The following is a 26330-nucleotide window of genomic DNA, read 5'->3' on the forward strand; positions in this document are numbered from 1 at the left end:
CGCCGGTGCACTGGGGCAAGTTCAACCGCTCGCTCCTCGGACGGATGTCAGCTCCTTGAGCCGAGCACACGCAGCAACCGCCACAATGTGCGTCCACTTCAATCGCTGCAGCTCAGGGCGCAAACCGTGTGTGCATCTGTCAGTGCAAGTGTAGGCTACTCACAAGCGCTTCCACTCAGTCCATGAGCCTGGGAACCGTTAACATTCAGCTGCCTCCCGGCTAGCAGCTGAAGCAAGTCCAGTGAAGCACTGCCACTAAGGAGGCGATCAAGCCCATCACAGTCCGCTCCTCCTCATGAAATTAGAAGATCCCTCTGAAGGGAAGCAGAGCTAGCTCACAGCGGCTAGCAATCTTGTCTGAGTCCAGCAGTTGCTAACTTGTAGCATAAGCTAGCCAGTCAGCTAACACCAGTAGCTAGCTAACTAACGTTACTCAAATAAACAAAGCTAAACTTAACATCACGAAACCAGAAAACGCACGAGGAGTAAGGATGATCCGAATGACCAACGCTGTTTTACACTTGTGGGCCCATGTACACAAATATACTTTACACTTGGTCTCCACAAAACCAGCGGTGACACAGAGCAGCACAAGACATAACCTCTCTCCTCAGAGTGCAGACTAGGACTCACTAAATTTCACTGCGATTTCATGGCTACAGTGGATTAACGAATTATGATTGGCTCCATCCATCCATCCATTTTCTGAACTGCTTATCCTGCTCTCAGGGTCGCGGGGATGCTGGAGCTTATCCCAGCAGTCATTGGACGGCAGGCAGTCAAGACACCCTGGACAGGCCGCCAGACAAAAATTCCACCTCAACAGTGGGATTCTTTACACTACAAAGCATCCTGGTAAATGTAGTAACAGCAGAAACAAGATACAGGATATACAGTAGAAAAAATAAAAAAGTAGTGTGCATTAACCATACTTTACAGGTCCTTACATTTAAATTAAGAGATGGAAACTATAATTTAAGAGGGTTGTGTATTTTTTAAATGTAAAGTGAGAACCAATGTAAAATACAGATGTGTCTTAATGATGAGTGGAAATTGTGTAGCTTGCTGTTGAGTTTAAGAAAATCTTTAAAATGTAAAATAACTAAGGATTACAACTTAGCCTAAATTCTTCTTTTTTTCTTCTTTTTGTAATTCTGATATTCTAGGTTAACTTAAGGACTGTAGAGGATAGGCAACAATAAGCCTTGGGTTTCAGCCTATTCCTTTTTCATCATTGAGTTTTGTTGTGAAATGGACTGATGTAAATATGTATGATGATGTCCGACCGAAATCATTCATCCATTCACTCATTCATTCATTCAAGTTCTGAGTCCAACAGCTCAATGCATGGTTGGCCAAGGCTTCTCCTTTCTTTTGTTCTGTTTGGCCAGACCTCCTGACTCCCATAGTTTTTTTTTAAAATGGTAGCTTATGTTAAAAAAAATAAATACATTTTTCTTTGATTCAACCTGGTTTTGGTTGCTGGCTGCAAGATAAGAGCTTAGTCTCAGCACATACACAGTATCATTGGCAGATGGACCTCAGCTTTCTTTAATCAAACTATCTGATTCCGACAGCCTAGGCAGCATAACCAGCAAGCCTTTTTGGAATTCTTCTTCCTATGAGTGCATATATATTTGTATCAAAGACTTTGGCTAATATCTTTCCAACTCCATGCTAAAGTGTACATGTGCAGTGTAAATGAGACAAACGAGCAAACCTGACCCTCACATTTTGAGACTTGGCATGAGGTAAAAGGCATTTGGAATCAACCATACCAGCCCAGCCCCTGGCATGCAGGGAAATGTAATGCCCACTGAGAACCTTATAATGCACAAGGCTCAAGGCTTACCACCTCTGCTGCAACTCACTTGTGAGTTGTGGAGCCACCCCACACCAATGAGACTGCAAAGACTCGAGACCCCTCTGAACTGAGACAACCTTCTTCTGGATCGCTCCTATTTCCCTTTCAACTCAGTAGACTTACTAGAGAGCTGTTGTATGTTCTTCCAGGCAACCCATCTCTCTGGTATTTCATTTCATTGCCAATCTGGCCTCTGCATTTCCTAGAGTATCAAAGGGGCCTCTTCACTTCTACTTTACAACATTAAAAAAAAGAATAGGCTGGCTGCTGCAGGGCAAATGCAGGAAAGACACACAGAGTTACATGTTCGCGCGCGCGCGCACACACACACACACACACACACACACACACACACACACACACACACACACACATACACACACACACACACACACACACACACACACACACACACACACACACACAGAGACAGACAGACAGACAGACAGACAGACAGACAGACAGACAGACACACAAACACACACACACACACACACACACACACACACACACACACACACACACACACACACACACACACACACACACACACACACACACACACACACACTCATCTACCTACCGGTGTGGCTCCTGTGTGCATGTGTGAGGGAGGCTAGACAGAGGGACAGCAGTAGACTCCATAGACCTACTCTGCAAACACAAGGGCCCCTTTCCCGCATTCTGTGAGGTAAAAACAAACACAAACAGGCATCATTAGAAGGCACACACATGCATAGAAACAGGGTTTGGAACATTCGATGATTCATTCTGCTGACCTCTTGGAGTGAAACACTGATATTTAGCCACAATTCTCCCTGCTTTGTATCAAAGCGTGGAAAACCCTTCCCAAGCACTGTGGCAAAGCATTCTGAGCTTACCATGAAACACAAGGCACACACAAGGCAAGTGTAAAAAGACCCAGGCTGACTGCAAAGAGAGTACTTCACTGCAAGAGGGGAGATATTTACACAGGGAAAATTACTGCTTACTGCAAATACACAAAGAAGAGGAACATGAGAGACAGAGAAGAAGAGAGGGAAAGAAGGATGAGAAGAGGGAGGAGGTATGGAGATGCAATGGACTCCCTCTACTCTTTGTTGCCTTGCAGAATTTGAAGCTCATTATTTGGAGTAAACAAGTCATCTTACAATATGACAGATAAGCAAGTAGATAACAACAAAAACAACTCTGAGCCAAGCTCTACTAGTTAACAGTTATTTACGCGTCCTCACTATCCTAAAAATGAAGACTTTGTGTGTGCGTGTTGTTTTTGTTTTTTTTGATGGTTGTAAACGATGATGACTGGTTAATGAAAAGCATTATAATCCTAACCAAAGCAGCCCACATCTATTACAGCCATCTAAGGTATAGCTAGTTTTGTAAAACACACATGCACACGCACACGCACACGCACGCACACACACACACACACACACACACACACACACACACACACACACACACACACCACACAAACAAAAGACAACACAGCTTACATCACAAAGCAAGACCCATGTTTTTTTTGGGGGGGGGGGGGTTGTTTGTTTTTTTTGGTATATAGTTAATACTAAGCCTTTCAATAATGGATATATTTGCCTTATTATACTGTACCTTGCTACTGGGATAGAAGCAGACACAGGTGAAAAAAGTGAAATTTTTATAAACTCTTTATCCTTTCTCTCTTCCTCCCTTCTTCTCTCTCTCTGTCTCTCTCCTACCGTGCTGACAGGTGGAGGTGGTAGACCGAGATGCATTCAGTATGTTTGTTGCACTTTAAATTCTGACCAATGGGTCAGACAGAAATGTTCAAAACATGAACTTCTATGAGGGACTCAAGGCTTTGTGCGTGAGTTTTCACACCCCTTTGTGTAAGGAATGCTTTAATAAACGCTCAACGTCCACAAACACAAAAGCTTGAAATTCTGAAGACTGAGAACCTGAATGAATAACTTTAGTCCAGGGTGATGTTCTCCTATCAAACCAGTGAGCGGAACCATGATGAAATGCAAAACACATGCACAAAAATACAAAAGTGAACGTTTAACTCAATAGTTTTGAGTAAAAGTAGCATTGCGACATGAGTCAAAAAGGGGAAGTCAAAAAAAGGAAAGGAAGTCAAAAATATTAAATGCTAACAAGGGAAACCAAGCTTTACGGTGTGGTCTGAGAGTCTGGACAGATTAGTTTAGCAGCTACCACTCTGCTCTTACCCAGAAAATAAGATTATACACACACCTGGATGACTCTGAGTCTGTGCTAGCATGTGTATTTGTGTGTCCCTTTTTTGATTTTTTTTCTGTTTGTGTGTGTGTGTGTGTGCTCGTGTGCATTCTTTTGCAAATGTAGTATGTGTGTGTGCGCATGCATGTGCGCATTTTTGCATGCACGTGTGTGCGTTAAGCTCTGGCCTCGGCTCAGAGCTGGGTGTTTGAGTCATCGGGCTAGGCAGCCAGGCGTTTTTTACAGCTAGGGGAAGCTGCAAACTCAGACAGGCTGAGCCAAGTCTTTCTATGGTTAGAGGGCATCACAAACACACAAACATACACGTACACACATACCGACACGCACACCAACAATCTTCCCCACAAATACGCTCGTCTTCTCTAGTCGCTCTTCCCATTCGTCCATTCGTTTTTTTTTCCTCCCCAACCCACATTTTTCTCCTCCTCCTCTTCATTTACAACTTCCTCTACTACGAGTAAATAATTAGGAGACAAAACACAGATATTGCCTGTTTCTTCTCCAGCTCACACAGCAGTGTTTGTGATGATGCAGTGCCACTTCATTATCGCTGGTTGTTTGGTCTGTGGTGTTTGGGTGGGTGTGCAATAGAGAAAATGGATTCGGAATGAGAGAAAAAGAGAGAGAACAGAGAGATATAGAAAGGGAGAGGAAAAATAAGTTCCCACCGTGAGTGTGTGTGTTTGTATGTGTGTACGACCGTGTGTTTGAGTGTTAAGGAACACAGGGTTCTGATCAATGGCAGCAAAACAGCTTGACTCTCCATCAGCGTCAAACCCAGCCATGGGGACTCAATTGCACATGTGCACGAACACGCACACACACACACACACACCCTAGCAATAGCATGGCGTGGGTTTAAACTTCACTAGCTTGTGTGTGATATTTTTGTCCGTGTGTATGCATGCATTCATGTCTTTGATCTTATCTTTGTGCGTGAAAACGCATGCATGTCTGTGCATGTGTGTGTGGGATGAGATGGGATAATGATTTGAGCAGTCCATTCTGATAGCAGAGCTAACCCTCTGTGAACATGTTCCCCAACACAAATATCAATGTAGTACCACTGTGCACTGGAAAAGACAGCACTCAATGGTGTAGTTTTCATTTACAGAGAGTAGAGTGCGGGGGAGAGAGGAATCGGGGTTGATGAAAGAGAGGTAGTCTCCAAAGAGTTCTACATTCTGTTCCATCCCTTTAATTAGTCCCATTGGAATCCCCTCCCTTTCTCCACACGGCTGATCACCCTGCCCCTATATCTGTGTGCATGCTTGTGTGTGTGTGTGTGTGTGTGTAAGGTATGTTTGTGTTTTGTGTGTTGTATGTGTGTGAGAGAGCGAAAGAAAGCGCGCGCGCAGAGAGAGAGAGAGAGAGAGAGAGAGAGAGAGAGAGAGAGAGAGAGAGAGAGAGAGAGACCGACCGACCGACCGACCGACCGACCGACTTTGAATGCATTTTAGCTTAAGCCTGGACAGACATCTCACAGGCATATGAGCTCTGGTTGAGCTCCCAATAGTCAAGAGAAAAATTTAGTGGAAATACATTAATATTCAAGGAGTTTCTATTCCTTGAGACATCTACCTTTGGAAAAATGAGATTTCGGCACACTTACATCAATCATTTCTGGTAAAAATTAAACCAATGCAGCTAGACCTTTGCTTACCCCCTCCCAAAAAAATCAGTTTTAAACATACAATGGTTTTGTTCTGATACTAGAGGTGCTTTTGTAGTAAAGTGAGATTTGTTTGATTTTTTTTTTTTTTTTTGGCGGCATCAAGTCTCACACCAAAGCTCTTTTAGCTGTTTTCATGGTTACATTGTGCTATATCTCAGTTCATGTAAATTCAGTCAGATAAATGGAACGATTTTACCACCTAGAACCCACAATTAGCAACAAATTACATCATTTCTGCATCCTATTAAAGCTATTGAAGTACTGCACATGCATGTTTGTTTGTGTGCCTATCTGTGTATCAGCGAATCTGTATAAACGTCTATGTGTGAGCCTCTGTGTGTGCTTCTATGTGTCTGTATGTGTGTTTGTGCATATTTAGTGTGTCACCTCACTTTTGAAGTGCCAAATACAATACCTGGCAGTCCTTTGCTGTTTTACCAGATATGGATCTCATTAATCCACAGCATTCATCAGGGAGACGGCTATCTCAGTACGCTGTGGAGGGCTGCATATGACTGAGGTCATCGGAAGACTCGGCTAGCGGTGATATTCAAAGTCATGCAATCAAAGGCAAACGGAAGCCATCTAGATAATGTCTGATGTGCTGCGTAATGCAGGGCAGGAGAAAGAGGAGAGGTAAAGGACTGACATGGAGACAATAGAAAGGAAGGAAAAAGGAGGGAGGATGAAAGGCAAGGAGACAAGTGGATACATAAAGAAGTTGGGCCATATGAAATCTCCTTAATTTCCCCCCCAAATTCCATTTTATTTTTTCCCCATTTTTGGTTCTCATTTTACTTTTTGCTATTCAGATTGTTGTCTTTTCACCCATTCTTACTGTAAGAACATTTATGTAATCAACTATAATAATAAAAACAAAAGCAAAATGGCAATTTGAATTAATTTTGATCAAAGTGTTTGCATAAGAGATTTCAGTAACACTTTCTATGAAGCTTGCATCTATAACACCCTATAAGCATCTATAACGCCCTGTAAGTGTAGCTATAAGTCATTGTAAGATTCATTATAACCATGTACACGCCCTCACAACCACCTTTATGATACATTATGTCAATTTAAAACGGATTTATGCATTATAAATATGTCATCATTAGCCTGGTTATCTGTCAAATGTCATAATGCAGCATAGCCAGCTTGTTTTGCTGAAGTTTTGTAGAGATGCATAATGACACTTCAGTGCTATTTCACAGTCTTCAGCCATAGCCGTTAGACATTGTAATACACATTATAGGAAAGTATGGGTGTTATAGTATATTCAATAGATGCTTATAGGGTGTTATAGATGCTTATAGGGTGTTATAGATGCACCTTGCAAGCTTCATAGATAGTGTTACCGAGATTTCCATTGCAAATAAAAGGGCATGAATTAAAGTGTCTGTGTGTCCGGTAAGTGTGTTGGCAAATTTTGCAAAACAGCTGCTGTCCCAGTTCATAAAATTCATTTGGATAATGTTCTGCCATGAGTTTGGCCATTAAAGCCTTGTTTTTTAGGTTTATTTAACATTATTGTCTTCTTTAAGGCTGGTCTTTGACATTTTTTCCTCGATTGCATTTTTTCTCTATCCCATCAACGAACCCATGTTTGTGTACTGACGTGTGCACACCATGATAAGCACTCACTTGCACAAAGACACAAGTGAGACAGGGTTTCTTCTAGGGAGAGCAACGGATGGTCTCCCCAGTTGCATTTGGCCAATTACCCCACTCTTCCGAGCTGTCCCGGTCGCTGCTCCACCCCCTCTGCCGAGCCGGGGAGGGCTGCAGACTACCGCATGCCTCCTCTGATACATGTGGAGTTGCCAGCCACTTCTTTTCACCTGACAGTAAAGAGTTTCACCAGGGGGACGTAGCACGTGGGAGGATCACGCTATTGCCCCCAGTCCCCCCCCCCCCCCGAACAGGCGACCTGATCGACCAGAGGAGGCGCCAGTGCAGCGACCAGGACACATACCCACATCCAGCTTCCCACCCGCAGAGACGGCCAATTGTGTCTGTAGGGACGCCCGACCAAGCCGGTGGTAACATGGGGATTCGAACCAGCGACCCCCTTGTTGGTAGGCAACAGAATAGACCACCATACCACCCAGATGCCTTTAATGACAATTTTAAACCCTAATATCTTTACAAATTTTGTAATAATCGCCCTCAAATCTCCAAATTCTGCACATTTCTGTTTTCATGACACCATTCCATGATTCCATCCGTGTTTCCACATTACAGATTCCATCCGTGTTTTCCACATCGCAGATTCCATCCATGTTTTCCACATTGCGGTAACGTAGAAGAAAGAGGTTAGACAATGTTCGAAGTAAGGAAGCTTAGCAACACTGAGGGCATGACGAAAAGGAATGAAGCAAGGAAAGATTGGACACTGTTGGGGATGGTGGTGACTGAGACTCAGCTGTTCAGAGGACATGTGCCATATACTGGAATGATTTGGCATGGCAGGATGACACAGCTTCATTTGCACTGGTCTTGCGGGTGTTTTCCAGAAATATCTTAGTATTAACATAATTTCTGTTTCAATTTGAGGCAGAGGACAGAAATTTTATTGGAGTATAGATGCAATGGGGTAACCAAGCCGGATCTGATATTATCTGTTCCCATCCGGTTGGATTTGGAAATGGGGAATCAGGAAATGAAATAGATTTGCAGTCTCACTTGCTGTATTTCCTCTGGCCAGTATGTAATTGTTATGAAGCTATTTTCAGGGGGCAGGGTGAAAATAAAGAACATTATATATTGCTATCCCAACTTCAAATACAGGTCTTTGATGAAGACAGATACACTGCGATGCATAGTCTTGTGTGATAATGTGTCACAAAAACATCACCAGATTTAAAATGATAAGCGCCAACAAGAAGACTTCAGACTGCTTTTGCTCGGAAACATGAAATCTACAATGTGTAACATTTGAAACAAACATAACATATGTTAAGACAGTAAAATATATTAAGGTTAACTCCGGATATAATTTGTAATTGCATAAGCTATTTCAGCACCAGAGGGATAAATGGGACCATAATATTTGTTGGGTTTGAGTGTGTCTTTCACCTGTTTCTCTGCAACTGTAAAGCAAATTAGGAGGAGCTAAATTAGCATACAGAGATAATTAACATAGCAGGGATCACAGTGGTAAGACCAACCGTCAGAGACTAACTCTGTTATAGAGAGGAGTAAAACTGTGTGTGTGTGTGTGTGTGTGTGTGTGTGTGTGTGTGTGTGTGTGTGTGTGTGTGTGTGTGTGTGTGCGTGCTGAAGGGGTGGAAGGGTTGTTTTCTAGCCGGGACAAGGACTATGGCTCTCCAACCTAATTGAGACCCCGGGTGATTTAGGCTTGATTAGACATCCCTAAGCCTGCCAGGAGTGTGTGTGTGTGTGTGTTTGATTAATGAAATCCCCAATTTGGCCCCCGTGGATAGATTCACTCCATGTGACCCATGGAGAAAGCCAGCGGCTCCAAATTAAGCCCCAATTTTAACACTGCATGGAGGAAACTCAGCTGTGTGTGTGTGTGTGTGTGTGAGTGAGTGAGTGAGTGAGTGAGTGAGTGAGTGAGTGAGTGAGTGAGTGAGTGAGTGAGTGAGTGAGTGAGTGAGTGAGTGAGTGAGTGAGTGAGTGAGAGAGAGAGAGAGAGAGAGAGAGAGAGAGAGAGAGAGAGAGAGAGAGAGAGAGAGAGAGAGAGAGAGAGAGAGAGAGAGAGAGAGAGAGAGAGAGAGAGAGAGAGAGCGAGAGTGAGACAAACTAAGTGTAACCTGCACGACAGTGGAATGGGCCTATGCTTGCGCAGGGACAGTTTACAGTCTAATGTCTAAGTTCAGTGGAGATTGGTGTAGGTTTTTTTCTAGACCAGATTCTAGTACTCACCCCAAAGACAACACACACACTCGTGGGTATAGTTTACAATAAAAAAAACAATTTATTTCAACAGTTCAAAGTAAAGTTATTTCAATATCAATACTAAATTAGATGTGTTATATATATATATATATATATATATTTTACTCTATTATAATGTCCAGATCCTACCACAATCACAGGGGCAAGTTAATATAGAGGCGATGATGATGAATCCAAATCCAGGGCGATGATGGGGGCAATCCAAAGGGGGTATCCAAGGGTTCCAAACGGTGTAGCAAGGGGGGTTGTTCGGGGTACTAAAAAAACCAGTCTGCACAAAATTGTACAGATTCCTTATTAATTGCAATCTCTATCAAACAATTACAAACAAAATAAAAATACCCAAATCTAGAGTCAATTCTCAGAATTAAATCATTTCCTACATATAACTAATATGCGGCTGAATGACAACTGCCTATTGCTGTAAGAACAGTTAAAAACAATGTCATCGCAGCCAGGCTGTGGCACTATCAACGTGAATTCACGTCTAGCTGGCTGCTATGGGTTCCATGCATGCCATGTAGCCCGAGTTGGCTCGGTGGCTAGTGGCGACTGGAGCTTACAGTTTTTTTTAACAACAAGCATATTATTATATTAAAATGTCTAACATTCCTACATCAAATAAACCCTATGGACCGGGTGTCCTGACTGGTTTTAAAGCTCTGAATCATATGGGAACTGCTAAGGATCATAGATATACGTTTTAGCTGGGTTAGCTTAGCTTAGCAACCAATGGAAAATTGTCAGTCTTTAGATTTCAAGATTTTAAACTCTTATCTCACCAGGATTCCAGCAGCGTACAAAACACAAGAGAAAAGAGTCTTCCTTCTTCCTTCAACGGGAGATCATCTGTCTTTGGATAAAATCAAGATATCCTACGTAAATGGCTATGATTACATGGAACACAGAAAGCTGTTTACTTTTTAGCTTTGGCTAGCGGCTCACCAAGGAAGCTTCGTGGGAGGGATCTTTTTTGTCGTAGTTCAAATGTCCTGTAGCTCAAATATCCGTAGTTCAAATATCAATAATTCAGGTATCCATAGTCAAAGTTGTCCGTATTTCTAAATATCCGTATTTCTCTTCTCTATTGTCGACGGTTGTTTGCATGGTTTAAACTCTGTAGCTCGTGTGCCTCCTAGAGGCTACTCGTGGAACTTACATACGTCACAGGGTACATGTAATCATGTGGGTTACATTCTCCCCCTCTAAACCGCATCAGTCTCTGCATGCGTCTAAACACTGTATGGTCTTGCAGAGGGCACTCTAGAAGAATCAGGGACATTTCTGCCCAAACTTTCCAAAAATGAGGCCATGGCTAGGACTAAAGGTCTTCCTAGTTCACCATAACAGAGTCTCTCAGGGGGATGTCTTTCTCTGATAGATCTTCTGATCGGTTCGCTCTCAGACGGGTTTCCGTCAGACAGGTCAGCCTGGCCTGTCACACCAGTGGGCGGTGCACTCTCGGGTTCAAGTGGGTTGTTTTCAGGTGAACGTCCTTCAATAGGTCCAAATTGAGGTACAACAGTAGTGGATGATGCGGGGTCTCCCTCAGGTAAGTGTCTTCGAACAGGTTGAGAGAATTCATCTGTGACTACTTCTGTCTCACGCCCAATTGGTTTCTTTTCAAGTAACTGATTGTGAACAGACTCAGGGGTATGGGGTACTTCACTAAGGAGTGGACTATCAGATTGGGAGAACTCCGACGGACTTGGATTCAACCCGACTGGGTTCAACAGTTCCGTGGCACGTGCTAGAGGGGTGGCCTGTGTGGTTGTCCTAATGCTTTGGGGAAACCTTGTGGAGATCTGTGGATAGCAATCCTCATCCTCGTCACTGCTGGGCATATCTGGGTCAACAATATTGTCGTGCCTGGTCTGCTGCGAGACTGTTTCCCTGCGTCTCAGCCTCCTTGTTGGTAAGTTTGTGTCAGGTTCTGAGACTTTATCTGTAACAGGTAGAAAGCCGCAGGGCAGAAGAAGGTCTCTGTGAAGGGTACGGTGTGGACCTTCACCCTGTTCTTGCTTGACGACATACACTGGGCCATCTCCCATCCTCTTCACCACAGTATGGACTTCCTTTTCCCATCTGTCCGCAAGTTTATGTTTTCCTCTTAAATTGACATTCTTCACCAGGACTCTATCTCCGGTAACAAGTTCTGCGGCTCTGATCTTTTTATCAAACCTGGCTTTATTCTTCTCTCCCATCTTCTTAGAGCTTTCAGAAGCAAGTGCATAGCTGTCTTGGAGGCGCTGTCGAAGATGTTTAACATACTCTGAATGCGACTTGAATCCAATTTGGTCTGGTGTAAGGCCTAGAACCAGATCAATGGGTAGTCTTGGCTGTCTACCAAACAACAATTCATATGGAGAGTAGCCTGTGGTGTCATTTTTCGTGCAATTGTATGCATGGACTAGCGGTTTGACAAAGTCCCTCCAATGATATTTATCCTTGTCTTCTAGTGTCCCGAGCATGCTGAGAAGGGTCCTGTTAAATCTCTCGACAGGGTTTCCACGTGGATGGTATGGCGTGGTTCTGATCTTTTCGGTTCCAATCAGACAGCACAACTCCTTGATGGTGTGGGATTCAAAATCTCTCCCCTGGTCACTGAGAAGGCGACTTGGAAAACCATACTGTACAATGAAGTTTTCCCACAGTGTTTTGGCAACCGTATTCGCCTTTTGGTCTTTCGTGGGGATGGCAACGGCAAACTTGGTGAAGTGATCCGTGATGACGAGGATGTTTCTAGTGTCCTTACTATCAGGCTCAATACAGAGGTAATCCATACACACCAGTTCAAGGGGATAACTGGTCTGTATATTCTCCATATGAGCAGCATGCTGGGAATTCGCTTTCCGCCTCACGCATCTTTCACAAGTCCTACACTTCTGTTCAACAGACTGAAACATCTTTGGCCAGAAAAATCTGGAACAAACAAGATGAAGGACACGCTGAGCGCCAAGATGACCGACTTCATCATGAAGGCCTTGCAATGCTCTTTCTCTGTGGCTACTAGGCAGCACCAGCTGATAGATCTGATTCCCACGATCAAGACATTTCCTGAACAGTACTCCATCTATAAGCTCTAGTCTATTCCATTCTCTAAGGAGCAGCTTGACTTCTGACAGTTCAGAGGACATCTCTTGAAAAGTGGGTTTTCGGTTTCCTTGAATGAAACTGATCACACGTCTGATAGATGGATCCTGTCTTTGAGACTGATACCAGTCATTGTGAGTCATTCCAGGCAGGGTGCCTTGTCCAGAGAACACAAAGTCATCAGGGATGGCAGAAGCATCTAAAGCTAAGGATTCAGCAAGAATGGGGAGTTCTGGCTGCAAATAGTCAGCCAAAGTGGTCACAGAGTGGCGTTGACATAAAGCAGACAGCATGTCACCAGAAACAGTTTTGCTTTCTCCATCCAAAACCCTTTGCTTCAGCTCTTCTATCCTCGCTTTCTCCTGCTTGAACTCCTCATCTTCTTCTGACGGACTCTGGGGTCTTCTGGACAACCCATCGGCATCTTGATTGCTGATCCCAGCCCTATACTTTATGGTGAATCTGTAGGTTGACAGAGCGGCTAACCAGCGATGTCCTGCTGCATCAAGCTTTGCTGTGGTCAACACATAAGTTAGGGGGTTATTGTCTGTTAAAACCTGAAATTCTGTTCCATAGAGGTAATCATGGAATTTCTCACAGATGGCCCATTTCAAGGCGAGGTACTCTTGCTTGTGGGCAGGATAGTTTTGTTCACTTCTGGATAGTCCTCTGCTGGCATAAGCTACAACCCTCAGCTTCCCATCGTGTTCCTGATAGAGCGCAGCACCGAGACCATCGCGGCTGGCATCAGTATGCAGGACGTAAGGAAGATTGGGATTGGCGAAGGCAAGAACAGGGGCCGAAGTCAGTTTATCTATGAGAGTTCTAAAAGCAACGTCACACTCTTCAGTCCACTCATTTCCAAAAGGTAAGGTGGGATTGATGGAAGTCTTGACCCTGTCCTTCTTGTAAATCTTCCCTCTTTTCCTTGGAGCAACATAGCCAGCAGTTAGAGCATTCAATGGCTTTGCTATTTTAGAGTACCCTTCCACAAAACGTCGGTAATATCCAGCAAATCCTAGGAAGCATTTGAGCTCTTTTCTGTTGGTGGGTTGAGGCCATTCTCTCAAAGCAGAGACTTTGCTTGGATCTGTGTGGACTCCATTGGCATCTACAACATGGCCAAGGTATTTAACGGAAGTCTGGAAAAAATGGCATTTTTCAGGGGACAACTTTAGGCCATAGTCTTTGAGCCGGTTCAACACTTTCATCAATCTGGCCTCGTGCTCTTCTAGTGTGTCAGAGAAGACAATCAGGTCATCCAGAAATACTAGTACTTCATTGAGATGCAGGTCTCCAACACATTTCTCCATCAGTCTCTGAAAGGTGCTTGGTGCATTTGTCACACCTTGGGGCATACGATTAAACTCATAGAAGCCTAGAGGGCAGACAAAAGCGGTCTTGTGCTTATCTTCCTCTGCAACTTCTACTTGATAGTAGCCTGACTTCAGATCCATGACAGAAAACCATTTGGCTCCACTAAGAGCAGAGAAGGTGTCTTCGATGTTGGGGAGAGCATAGGCATCTTTGATCGTTCTCATGTTCAGCTTCCTGAAATCTATGCAGAGTCTTATTGCACCATTCTTCTTCTTGACAACTACAATGGGGGAAGCAAATGGAGACTCTGACTCGCGAATAATTCCAGCGTCTAGCAGCTCTCTTAGGTGTTGTTTGACAGCTTCTCTGTCAGAGGGATGAATGGGTCTGGGTCGCTCTCTAAAAGGGGCCTCATCCTGGAGTCGGATGCGATGTTTTACTGCAGTCGTATGACCATGAGACAAGTCATCAACAGCAAACACCTCTGGCATGCTGTTCAGCTGGTGTGTGATCCGTTTTTTCCACTCTTCTGGAATGGGGGAATCTTCCAAATCAAAGTTGGTGTTGTTACTCTGAGACTGAGGGATGTCAGGCACAGTCATATTTTGGGATTCAGACGGCATCACATACTGTGCTACCATCATTTCAGCTATCACCTGCCTTGGATGCAGTGTGACACTACGATCAGTCACATTTCTGAGAATGACAGGAATCTTGTTTAAAGATCGAAGTGGAGTTTCTATCAAGGAATTTTCAACGAACACTCCACCAGGTAAGGAAACGGTTTCAGGGGATTCGACCACGAAAAGGGAACGTGGGAAATGTTTCTTCACTCTGACATCTCCAAAGACAGACACTTTTCTTCCTGGTGGAATGGTGACAGGATGGCGTCCATGCAACTTAACATGATTGGCTGAAATCTCTTCCTGATGACTTAGGGCAACATGCTGGAACAGCAAGATACAGTCACTATTGATATTGGGCCTTTGTAAGAATTCTCTTCCATGCTTTTCTATGCCACCTTCATATAATCTGTCAAGGACATTGGTTCCAATCAATAGGGGAATCTGAGTGTTAAAATGGCAATTTGGCACAATGAGAACTAATGAAGAGACCTGTTCAGCTACGCCAGTGATGCTGCTGGGGAAGGAGATGAGGGCTTGGATATAACCCTGGTAAGGAACATGTTAGCCACCTGCACCTTCTATCTGGAAAAAAGTCTGAATAAATAATCAGATGGCTTCTCTCCAGAATTCTGGTTTGCACTCAAGAATGCAGCAAAAAGCTCTTCTCCATCTTCTACGACTCCAAAGGCTGATTCGATGTGGTTTACGTACGCAACAGGGTTTGCATTGACACCAAGCGGTTTCACCATGTCAGAAGCTGGACCAACCAAACTCTCTAGAACCTTTCTGATTTTTTGTGAATCGGTGACATAGGTGTCACTTAGAAGCAGCTCAACTTGAGTTCTCCAAGCTTCATAATCTACTTCCCCATTTGGCTTTGGAAGCCTACCTGAGAAGGTTCGAATTTTACTTGGGCTACTGTATGGTTGTGTTGACTCATTCTTAATAACATGTTCTACTACTACGTTCTGGATGCTCGGGGGATTAATGATGTCTTCTTCAAGGCTCATTGAATTACGCATGGATGAGTGTGTGGTTGGAGCACGGTGAATGTCAGATATAGATGGCCGTCTGTTACATTCTTGGGTCATGCTAGGCGTGTGCTCAACATCAATGCTAGGCTTAGTGTCTTGCATAGGGCTGTGTTCCGGTAAAGACGTGTTGTCAGTTTTCTGTGATGCTGTAGACCGAATGCGCCTCAGTTCATTTTTTAAGATGGAGGCATAGCCTGACATGGCACTACCACCAATAGCGCTGAGTTCTTCGAGATATTGCTGGGCTAAGTCTTTGCCTATTTCCTCTTGACATATTTGTCTAATTGTTCTGACATTCCATAGAGTAGTTGGATCAACAGGGCTAGGTATAAGGCCAAGGGTATCTGGGGTTATCCTGGTGATTGACTTTTCACACTCAAATTCTATTATTACCCTACCATTAGGTTGGTTGGGCTCATCCACAACTCTGATGCAGGATGAGATCTTCCCATGTTGTTCGAAGCAGCTTATTATCGTTTCGGCAGAGCTCATTTCATTGACACCTTCAACTAATAAGCAGTTTTGTCCATGGACTTTATACTGATTGCAAAGATCCATATTGACTGTGTTATTTTCAAAATAAAAATATATATAATCAAGTATTTTATAGAGAGGTGTGGTCAGTGGGGTAGTATATGGCCTGAAACGCTAATTAACCAATCTCCTGGCTGGCTCGCCAACTTTCTGTAACCTGCACGACAGGGGAATGGGCCTATGCTTGCGCAGGGACAGTTAACAGTCTAATGTCTAAGTTCAGTGGAGATTGGTGTAGGTTTTTTTCTAGACCAGATTCTAGTACTCACCCCAAAGACAACACACACACTCGTGGGTATTGTTTACAATAAAAAAAACAATTTATTTCAACAGTTCAAAGTAAAGTTATTTCAATATCAATACTAAATTAGATGTGTTATATATATATATTTTACTCTATTATACTTTTTAAAAGTTCTTCCTAATATTCTATTTATTGTCTATATCTATCTATATTCTATTTTATACCCTTCTAATATATTACTTATGCAGCCATATTCTACACTAACAAATTAAAGAAAATAATCCAAAATAAAGTATGAGTGCACTCAAAGAAAATAATAAAGAAAAGAAAAGGGGGAATGATTCAGTCTTCCAATCTGTGCAAGGTGCAATGTCCAGATCCTACCACAATCACAGGGGCAAGTTAATATAGAGGCGATGATGATGAATCCAAATCCAGGGCGATGATGGGGGCAATCCAAAGGGGGTATCCAAGGGTTCCAAACGGTGTAGCAAGGGGGGTTGTTCGGGGTACTAAAAAAACCAGTCTGCACAAAATTGTACAGATTCCTTATTAATTGCAATCTCTATCAAACAATTACAAACAAAATAAAAATACCCAAATCTAGAGTCAATTCTCAGAATTAAATCATTTCCTACATATAACTAATATGCGGCTGAATGACAACTGCCTATTGCTGTAAGAACAGTTAAAAACAATGTCATCGCAGCCAGGCTGTGGCACTATCAACGTGAATTCACGTCTAGCTGGCTGCTATGGGTTCCATGCATGCCATGTAGCCCGAGTTGGCTCGGTGGCTAGTGGCGACTGGAGCTTACAGTTTTTTTTAACAACAAGCATATTATTATATTAAAATGTCTAACATTCCTACATCAAATAAACCCTATGGACCGGGTGTCCTGACTGGTTTTAAAGCTCTGAATCATATGGGAACTGCTAAGGATCATAGATATACGTTTTAGCTGGGTTAGCTTAGCTTAGCAACCAATGGAAAATTGTCAGTCTTTAGATTTCAAGATTTTAAACTCTTATCTCACCAGGATTCCAGCAGCGTACAAAACACAAGAGAAAAGAGTCTTCCTTCTTCCTTCAACGGGAGATCATCTGTCTTTGGATAAAATCAAGATATCCTACGTACATGGCTATGATTACATGGAACACAGAAAGCTGTTTACTTTTTAGCTTTGGCTAGCGGCTCACCAAGGAAGCTTCGTGGGAGGGATCTTTTTTGTCGTAGTTCAAATGTCCTGTAGCTCAAATATCCGTAGTTCAAATATCAATAATTCAGGTATCCATAGTCAAAGTTGTCCGTATTTCTAAATATCCGTATTTCTCTTCTCTATTGTCGACGGTTGTTTGCATGGTTTAAACTCTGTAGCTCGTGTGCCTCCTAGAGGCTACTCGTGGAACTTACATACGTCACAGGGTACATGTAATCATGTGGGTTACATAAGGAAAACAGACAAAAATAGCTGGAAGTTGGAAGCTTTGGGCCCTTCTTCCACGTTCCATCTTTTTCTCACAAGTTAACCCTATTCAACGAAGTCATCAGAGTTCATATCATGGACTTGACAGTCCTATCTTTCAAATCAACCTTCATCCACACTATGTTTGTACTGTGTGTCCCCACAATATCCTAAAGCTGGATTTGACCCACAGGTGTCACACTCTATCCATCTCCTTTTTTTCCCCCCTTCGCTCCTTTTTTCTTTCTCTCCATCTTTCTCACTCTCTGTCTGGCCCTCATTCTCTCTCTGTGCTATGTATGGTAACCTGGAAAACGCTTTGGACCAGGGGGTACAATCCTTATGTCACTATAAATCTATCGTCCACGCAAGGCACAGCTGCCCTAAAAACATCCCCGGGTCAATCAAACCCACACACACACACACACACACACACACACACACACACACACACACACACACACACACACACACAGTTTGTCTGCTGACATTGCAAATCCAGGTGGTAAACGTTGTGTATTGTCTGAGTCTTTCTATCAACCAGTCAGAAGCCCAACATTATCAGACAATAAAAGAAAAGCGAAATTGCAAACTCTCGCCTTCAGGCAGTAGCTACACCGTAGCTATAAGATGGCTTAATTCTGCAAAAATAACATCAAAGTCCTCCTCTCCATAGAGTACATAACACAACCTTATCTTTACTTATATTTATCTTCTTTTTTTTTTTTGGTGATGTGCTTCCTTTTTCTGCAAGGTTCTTGGGCAATAAAAATGCTTTGAACCAAATAAACAAATGCAAAATAGTGATCTCTTCAAGCCTGGGAATTTAGGGAATATTAAAGTAAAATGCAAATGGCCTCCACTGTGCAGTTCCTCATGAAGGGATAAAGGATAATGACAGACAAGTGATGGCAGTGGGAATACCAGGGAGAAAAAGACCACTTTATTTAATTTCCTATCCTCCAATTGTCTTCCTTTGCCTTTTGTAAAACTAATATCAAACCATTCTGTGAGCCTTGTGCAATACTTGTGACCGGAAGCACAAAAAAACCTTTGCTTATAAAGCTACTGGCTTTTCTGCAATGTAACATTGCAACATCATCATGGAGTTGTATCCCCAACAAACTGAAATTTGACCTTTTTTTAAACAAACCATTGTCAGAATTAGAATCCGACTGATTCAAGATTTACCAATACGATACCAATGTTTATAAAAGGGGGAGGAAACTTTTTGATATATGATATATTTGCTAATTTCATTAATTTCTAATGACAGACATTTCCCTATAAGTATATCACACATTTGGCTGCATTATCATAAAAATATAATTTGTACATTTGAACATATACAGCCAGTGCAGAACATGATAACTATTCATATATATATATATATATATATATATATATATATATATATATATATATATATATATATATATATATATATATAAAGCTTTGTTAAACACTCAACAGTAGGGAACATGCTCAACAAATAAGGAGCAAAATAATCCAGTGAGTCCAGTAAATTCTTTATGAGACAATACAAGCCTGTTTCATGCCATAAGCAATCATCAGCTGTCATCAGCTTATGGCATGAAACAGGCTTGTACTGTCTCATAAAGAATTTACTTGACTCACTGGATATATATATATAGGTGACATAGGTGGATGAGTTTAAGTACTTGGGGTCAACTGTCCAAAGTAACAGGGAGTGCAGAAGAGAGGTGAAGATGAGAGTGCAGGCAGGGTGGAGTGGTCGGGGAAGAATGTCAGGAGTGATTTGTGGCAGAAGGGCACCAGCAAGAGCTTAAGGGAAGGTTTACAAGATATTTTTTTACTACTTTTCATTAATCCCAGTGGGGCAATTTTTTTCTCTCTGTTTAACCCATGCTAGCTGTCTAGCTAGGAGCAGTGGGCAGCTGCTAGTGCAGCGTCCAGGGACCACTCCAGTTCGTTTTGCCATGCCTCGATCAGAGGCACAGACAAGAGTATTAACCCTAACATGCATGTCTTTTTGATGGTGGGGGAAACTGGAGTACCTGTAGAAAACACACCGCAGACACAGGGAGAACAAGCTAATGCCACAAAGAGGACCACCTGGGATGACCTCCAAGATTGGACAACCCCAGGGTTCGAACCCAGGACCGTCTTGCTGTGAGACAACAATGCTAACTACTGGGCCACCATGCCGCCATACATAGTATTGAGACAAGCTGTGTTGTATGGTTTGAAGACGGTGGCACTGATGAAAAGACAGGAGGCGGAGCTGGAGGTGGCAGAGTTGAAGATGCGAAGATTTTCATTGGGAGTGATAAAGAAGGACAGGATTAGGGACGAGTATATTAGAGGGACAGCTCAGGTTGGATGGGTTGGATACAAAGCAAGAGGCAAGATTGAGATGGTTTGGACAAGTGTGGAGGAGAGCTGCTAGGCATATTGGGAGAAGGATGCTAAAGATGGAGCTGCCAGGGAAGAGGAAAAGAGGATAGCCAAAGAGGAAGTTTATGGATGTGGTGAGGGAAGACATGCAGGTGGTTGGCACGACAGAGGAAGAAGCAGTGGACAGGAAGAGATGGAAATGGATGATCCGCTGTGGCAACCCCTAACGGGGGCAGCCGAAAGAAGAAGACGTGTTTGAAAAGTGTTCGCATAACAACTGAAATTTACTGACGGCTTCCTTATAGTTCTGCATGCTATATCTGTGCATTCCCTTAAACATGGCCAAACACATGTCTGCAGCTGCATGCAGCCCCGTTGTGTTTTAAATCCAAAGCATGGAATCACTTTGGATTCTACAGAGTTGATCCTAATACGGCTGTATGCAAAATCTGCCATGGAAAGGTAAATATTGCCATAATACAACCAATTTTGTGTGCATCTCGCTCGACACCACGCAGAGTTGAGCTTGACCAAAGCTAAACCTACAGCTAAATTGAGCTAACAAACTCTGGTGGATACTCTAAACAAACTTCCCAGCAATTGTGAGAGGGTGAAACATATCAGTACGTCCATAGCTCATTTCATTTGCAAGGACCTTTGTCTGTATAGTGTTGTATACAGTAGAGCTTTGCGCGGGAATGTTTTCTTGATCCCGCTCCAACTGGATTCCTGACCTTTACTGCCTGCTCCCGCAATGTGTCCACTCCTACCCACACCCACAAACATTCTGACCATTCACACCTGCACAATAGTTCCATTGATTCTGTGTCTTCTTTTCCGCAAGAAAAACACATTATTTTACAGTGAAGTATCAATAAGGAGATGCATACCTGTCGGTAAAAACGTAGCGAAGTTACATGCTTTTCCCGCAGTGGGGGAAAGCTCTTTACTAAAGAGCACATCCGTCTTACTAAAGTGCACATGCGACTTATGTCTAGTTCACATTACACAATTCTAGCCCCAATTTTCCGCTCCCCGACAGTTTTTGGAGATCACTGACAAAAGCCCCAGATCGGCGGCAAATCGGCGTTGGCTCGGCACTCACAAATCGGCACTCAAGCACTATGTGTGAACGGTTCAAAGACGTGAGCCGAGAGACTCGCAATGTATCGCAGACACCTCTCAAGGATCTAGCAGGCTAAATATCTGGGATGTGTCCAGGAGTCCAAATCCTGTAGTGTGAAACATGTCGTGGCTGTGACTGGCAATGAGAGCGGCGATGAGCTACAGCCAATGATCAGAATGAAAGCCAGTGAAAAGATATGCTTAAACAGTTTTGTTTACATTACCAGTATTTGATTTACTTTATTTTTATATAGGTGGATTTGTTTATTTTTTCCATTGTAGTGAAATTGCTACACTTTCTTTTTGACTTTGTCACACATGTTTGTATTTATTTTACTAATGTTTACCGTTTACTGTTACTTTTTTAATACATGTTTGCAACAAAGTTTACAAAAAGTAGTCTGTCTGAACATGCATTTGAAATGTGATGCAATGTTTCTGTTGGACACAATCAATATTAATGTACATTAGTGTTGTGACAAAGTTAACTGAAGTTTGATTTACATGAGACTGCCTGTGTTAGCTTTGGTCCTAGGTGGCCATTTTTTTCAAGGGTACGGACTATTTACTGGTGACACACATGAGTAATGATGGTTGCTACAGTTTTCAGTCCAAGAAAATCAGTTGCATTAAGTATATTACTTGCTGCCTCTGACATCCAACTATATCACAAGACTGTTTTAATGTAATATTGTCTGTCTTGCAGAATTGCCACGCCATCGTCATGATAACGCAGACTCTCCTTAACTTAACTGAGTTGGTAAATGGTGATATTTTTCCCATGTTGATCTCGCGTTTTCTGAGTCAAGAGATTTTGGAAGAGAAGGGCATGCTCTGCTGGACAAATTGTGTCTTGCCAGAAAGTTTCTGTACATTTAACAGAGCAGATGTGCAGGCCTATGCATTCGAAAAATTGCATTTATCGTATTGGTGCTTATTAGTGGGAGATTTTGACAGATACCGACATACCATATCTGTAAGACACAAATGTCTGACATATCTGTGCTCCGATACATTGGTCAGGCCCTATAATTAAAATTGAAGCAGTCTGGTGAGCAACATAAATCCAGTCTAACAAAATCAAGCAATAATAATAAACTAATGTTACTATAAGTGCTCTAGAATAACTATTTCATCTTTAACGGTACAGATGACAGAGGGTGAAGCTATGCCCTTCGTTCTTAATACTCGACTAACTGAAAAAGGATGAATACAGGTCTTTCTTGGCTCACTTAAATTGGAGTCAAATTTCATCCATCCATCTCCAAGACAGACGGGTGTAAGTGACCAGCAGTAAAAGCACTTTCTCTCTATCCTTTACTTCCCTCTCCCTCCTTCTCTCTGTATACTTCCCTCTCTCCCTAAGCCTATCCCTTTACTTCCAACTTAATTTTTCATCACACCGCAGTTCTCAGAGGATTGACACAGTCTTTCCTCCCCACAGTCCTCAGCTGGTATATTTAGACGTTCTCTACCTTTTAATCTGTCTCGCCTCTGATTGACTCCTTCACCCTCAATTCTTTACTGTTGGAATGGACGCAGTGCCAAACACACACAAATTATGCATGTTCGTACACAGGCAGGAGGGGAGAGGGCACAGTGACAAACTTTAGAGGCACATTATAACATATACAGCTACTTTAATTTTCTCGCTTCCTTTCACAGACACCACTGCTGTTAATGTGTGTGCAAAGGCCCCTCGCGTGGACCAAAAGTGATGTATGGTCTGCCTGGAGTAGCTCCCATGTTCCTTACTGGAGTATCAAGAGTGAAATGGCTGACTGAAATGTGTGTGTGTGTGTGTGTGTGTGTGTGTGTGTGTGTGTGTGTGTGTGTGTGTGTGTGTGTGTGTGTGTGTGTGTGTGTGTGTGTGTGTGTGGTCTGTGCTCGGAACATGACCTCAAAATCACAAACACCATTTTCCAACAAAAGAATAAATACAAGGCATCCTAGATGCATCCCAGTCCAAACACTGGCACCTGCTTGATTATGCTATCATGAGGCGGGCTGATCTTAAAGACGTGCTCCTTAAAAGAGCTATGCGAGGAGCAGACTGCTGGACAGACCACCGCATGATCCTGACAAAAGTCAAGAGTGCACGTCCGACCCCTGAGATGCCAATTTGGGCCAAAGAAGAAACCATTCCACTACGCCAGACTCTACAACAGCGACACCTGAAACACCTCCCATCGTTCTCTAGCTGACAAGTTAGTTGACGTTGAACAGCTGATCAACTCAGAGTCTGGGATGGATGAGAAGAGACCCTCTCTGAGCACCATCCTCTTTGACAATGCACCCCAATCCATTGGCTTCAAAACCAAGAAACATCAGAAGTGGTTTGATGACAATGCCACAACGATCTCCACCCTCCTGGACAACATGCACAAGGCACACAGAGCCGCCCTCAGCAACCCACTATCCCAACCTCTCAAGAAAAAATGGCAAGACCTCTGCTCTGAGGCCCAAGCAACTCCGCAGAATCTGCAAAATGAGTGGTGGATTTTGAAAGCCAACAAAACCCAGGCTCATGCAGACTAGAATGACATGCATGATTTCTATGATGCAGTTAAGACCATCTATGGCCCAAGAACCTGCTCCCTGGCACCCGTTAGGTCTGCTGGTGGAACAATGCTCATCAAGGATCAGGCCCTGTTAGTGGAGCGGTGGGCCAAGCATTGTAACACCCTGCTCAACCAGCCCACCCCAGTGGACTCAACTGTACTGGCAGAGCTCCCTGAACAGCCTATCTTGCAAGACCTAGACCTCCTGCCATCTTTCAAAGAAATTCTACATGCAGTCAAGACCCTGAAAAACAAAAAAACCCCTGGCCCTGATAACATTCCAGCTGAAAACCTCAAGGAAGGAGGCTACCTCTGTACGAGGACACTGTATCTCTACATCCTTGAGGTGTGGAGTCACGAGTGTGTCCCCCAACAGTGGAAAGATGCCAACATCGTGACAATTTATAAAAACAAAGGAGACAAAGCCATCTGCTCCTACAGTAGAGATATTTCATTACTGGCCATTGCCGGAAAGGTCCTAGCCAAGATCATGCTCCGTAGACTAACATTAGAAATAGCCGAACAGGTTATACCCGAGTCACAATGCAGCTTCCAAAAGGACAGAGGGACAGTTGACATTACCTTTTTCACATGCCAGCTCCTGGAGAAATATCGGGAACAGCACAAGGATTTATACATAGCATTCATAGACCTCTCAAAGGCATTTGATACAGTCAAATGGGACCTGCTGTGGCAAGTCCTGAAGAAATTTGGATGTTCACCCAAGTTTCTCACCATCCTTGGACAATTTGACTCAGGAATGATGGTCCGAGTGGTAGTGGGGAACCACAGTTCTGAGCCCCTTGGTGTGCAGACTGGAGTCAGACAAGGCTGTGTGCTAGCCCCAGTCCTGTTCAATATCTTCTTAGTCTGTGTTACAACACTGTTATGAAGGAGGATGGAGAAGCAGGCTGGAGTCACCACTGACTTCAGGCTCGACGGTAACCTATTCAGCATCAGGAGGTTTCAGGCAACCACCAAGTTGACCTCTGAGAACATCAGTGAGCTACAGTATGCCGACAATTGTACCCTGGTAGTGCAGACACCAGAAGCCCTACAAAACACTCTGTTGGCAGTTGTAACTGCATACAGCAGAATGGGACTGATCACCAACACCCAAAAGACAGAGGTAATCTGTCAGATGAGTGCCGGCCTCCCAAGCCACCCAACAACCTTCACAGCAGAAGGGCAAACGCTGGCCACTGTTCTTGCCTTCAAATATCTGGGAAGCATACTATCTGACACCTGCACAATGGATGATGAGATCCAGCACCGCCTCAAACAAGCCTCAACATCTTTTGGTCATCTAAGGAGAAAGGTTTTCGAGAACAGCAACCTCAATCTCCACACCAAAGTGCATGTTTACAGAGCAGTATGCCTCTCCACACTACTATATGGATGTGAAGCATGGCCCATCTGCAGCCACCATCTCAGAAGCCATAAAGCCTTCCATGTGAGATGTCTCCAGAGGATCCTTGGCATTACTTGGGAGGACCAAGTGCCACACATACAGGTGTTAGAATGGGCAGGCAGTTGCAACGTGGAGTCTACCCTAAACCACCATCAACTCAGGTGGCTTGGGCATGTCATTCGCATGCCCAGCCAATGACTCCCACGTAAAGTCCTCTGCGGCCAACTACACCTTGGTCGACACACTGCTGGTGGGCAGAACAAGAGGTTCAAAGACCAAATGAAGACCACACTGAAAAGATGCCAGATCAACCCCTCTTCTTTGGAGGAACTTGCCTCCTGCTGCACCATCTGGCTCTCTCACGTCTTACAGGGAGTGAAGTATATGGAAAACCAGCACACACAACACCGTGTAACAAAGTGTGCCACAAGGCATGCTCACAAAGCTACCCCCCCCTCCCCCAGCACCACTTTCACATGCCCGGTCTGTAACCACAACTGTGCATCCAGGATCGGACTATTCAGCCACCAAAGGACTCACAAATAGGAGAAGATGGTCATCATCGGATACAATGGACAACAAGCAAGCAAGCAAGCGTATGTGTGTGTGTGTGTGTGTGTGTGTGTGTGTGTGTGTGTGTGTGTGAGAGAGAGAGAGACTAATTTATTACTCATGTATTACTGCCTCAAAAAGAAGCAGTCCCTAAATCTGAGTGTTAGCACACAAACACACACACACACACACACACACACACACACACACACACACACACACACACACACACACGTTGACCATATAAAGCTAGGTAAGGATGACCAAGTTCACAAGGTGACTTA

At 43.4% G+C, this 26330-nt stretch overlaps 1 protein-coding gene across 1 annotated transcript in view; it reads right to left on the reverse strand.

Moving 5' to 3' along the window:
• Positions 1-2547, reverse strand: part of LOC130132085 (chemokine-like protein TAFA-2) — a 53462-nt gene extending 50915 nt beyond the window's left edge. The window contains exon 1 of the mRNA XM_056301737.1: positions 2448-2547. Coding sequence (XP_056157712.1) covers positions 2448-2547 — 100 coding nt within the window. The remainder of the gene's footprint in view (positions 1-2447) is intronic.
• Positions 2548-26330: the final 23783 nt, after the last annotated feature.

Source organism: Lampris incognitus, unplaced genomic scaffold (assembly GCF_029633865.1).
Source record: "Lampris incognitus isolate fLamInc1 unplaced genomic scaffold, fLamInc1.hap2 scaffold_109, whole genome shotgun sequence".
Taxonomy (NCBI): domain Eukaryota; kingdom Metazoa; phylum Chordata; class Actinopteri; order Lampriformes; family Lampridae; genus Lampris; species Lampris incognitus.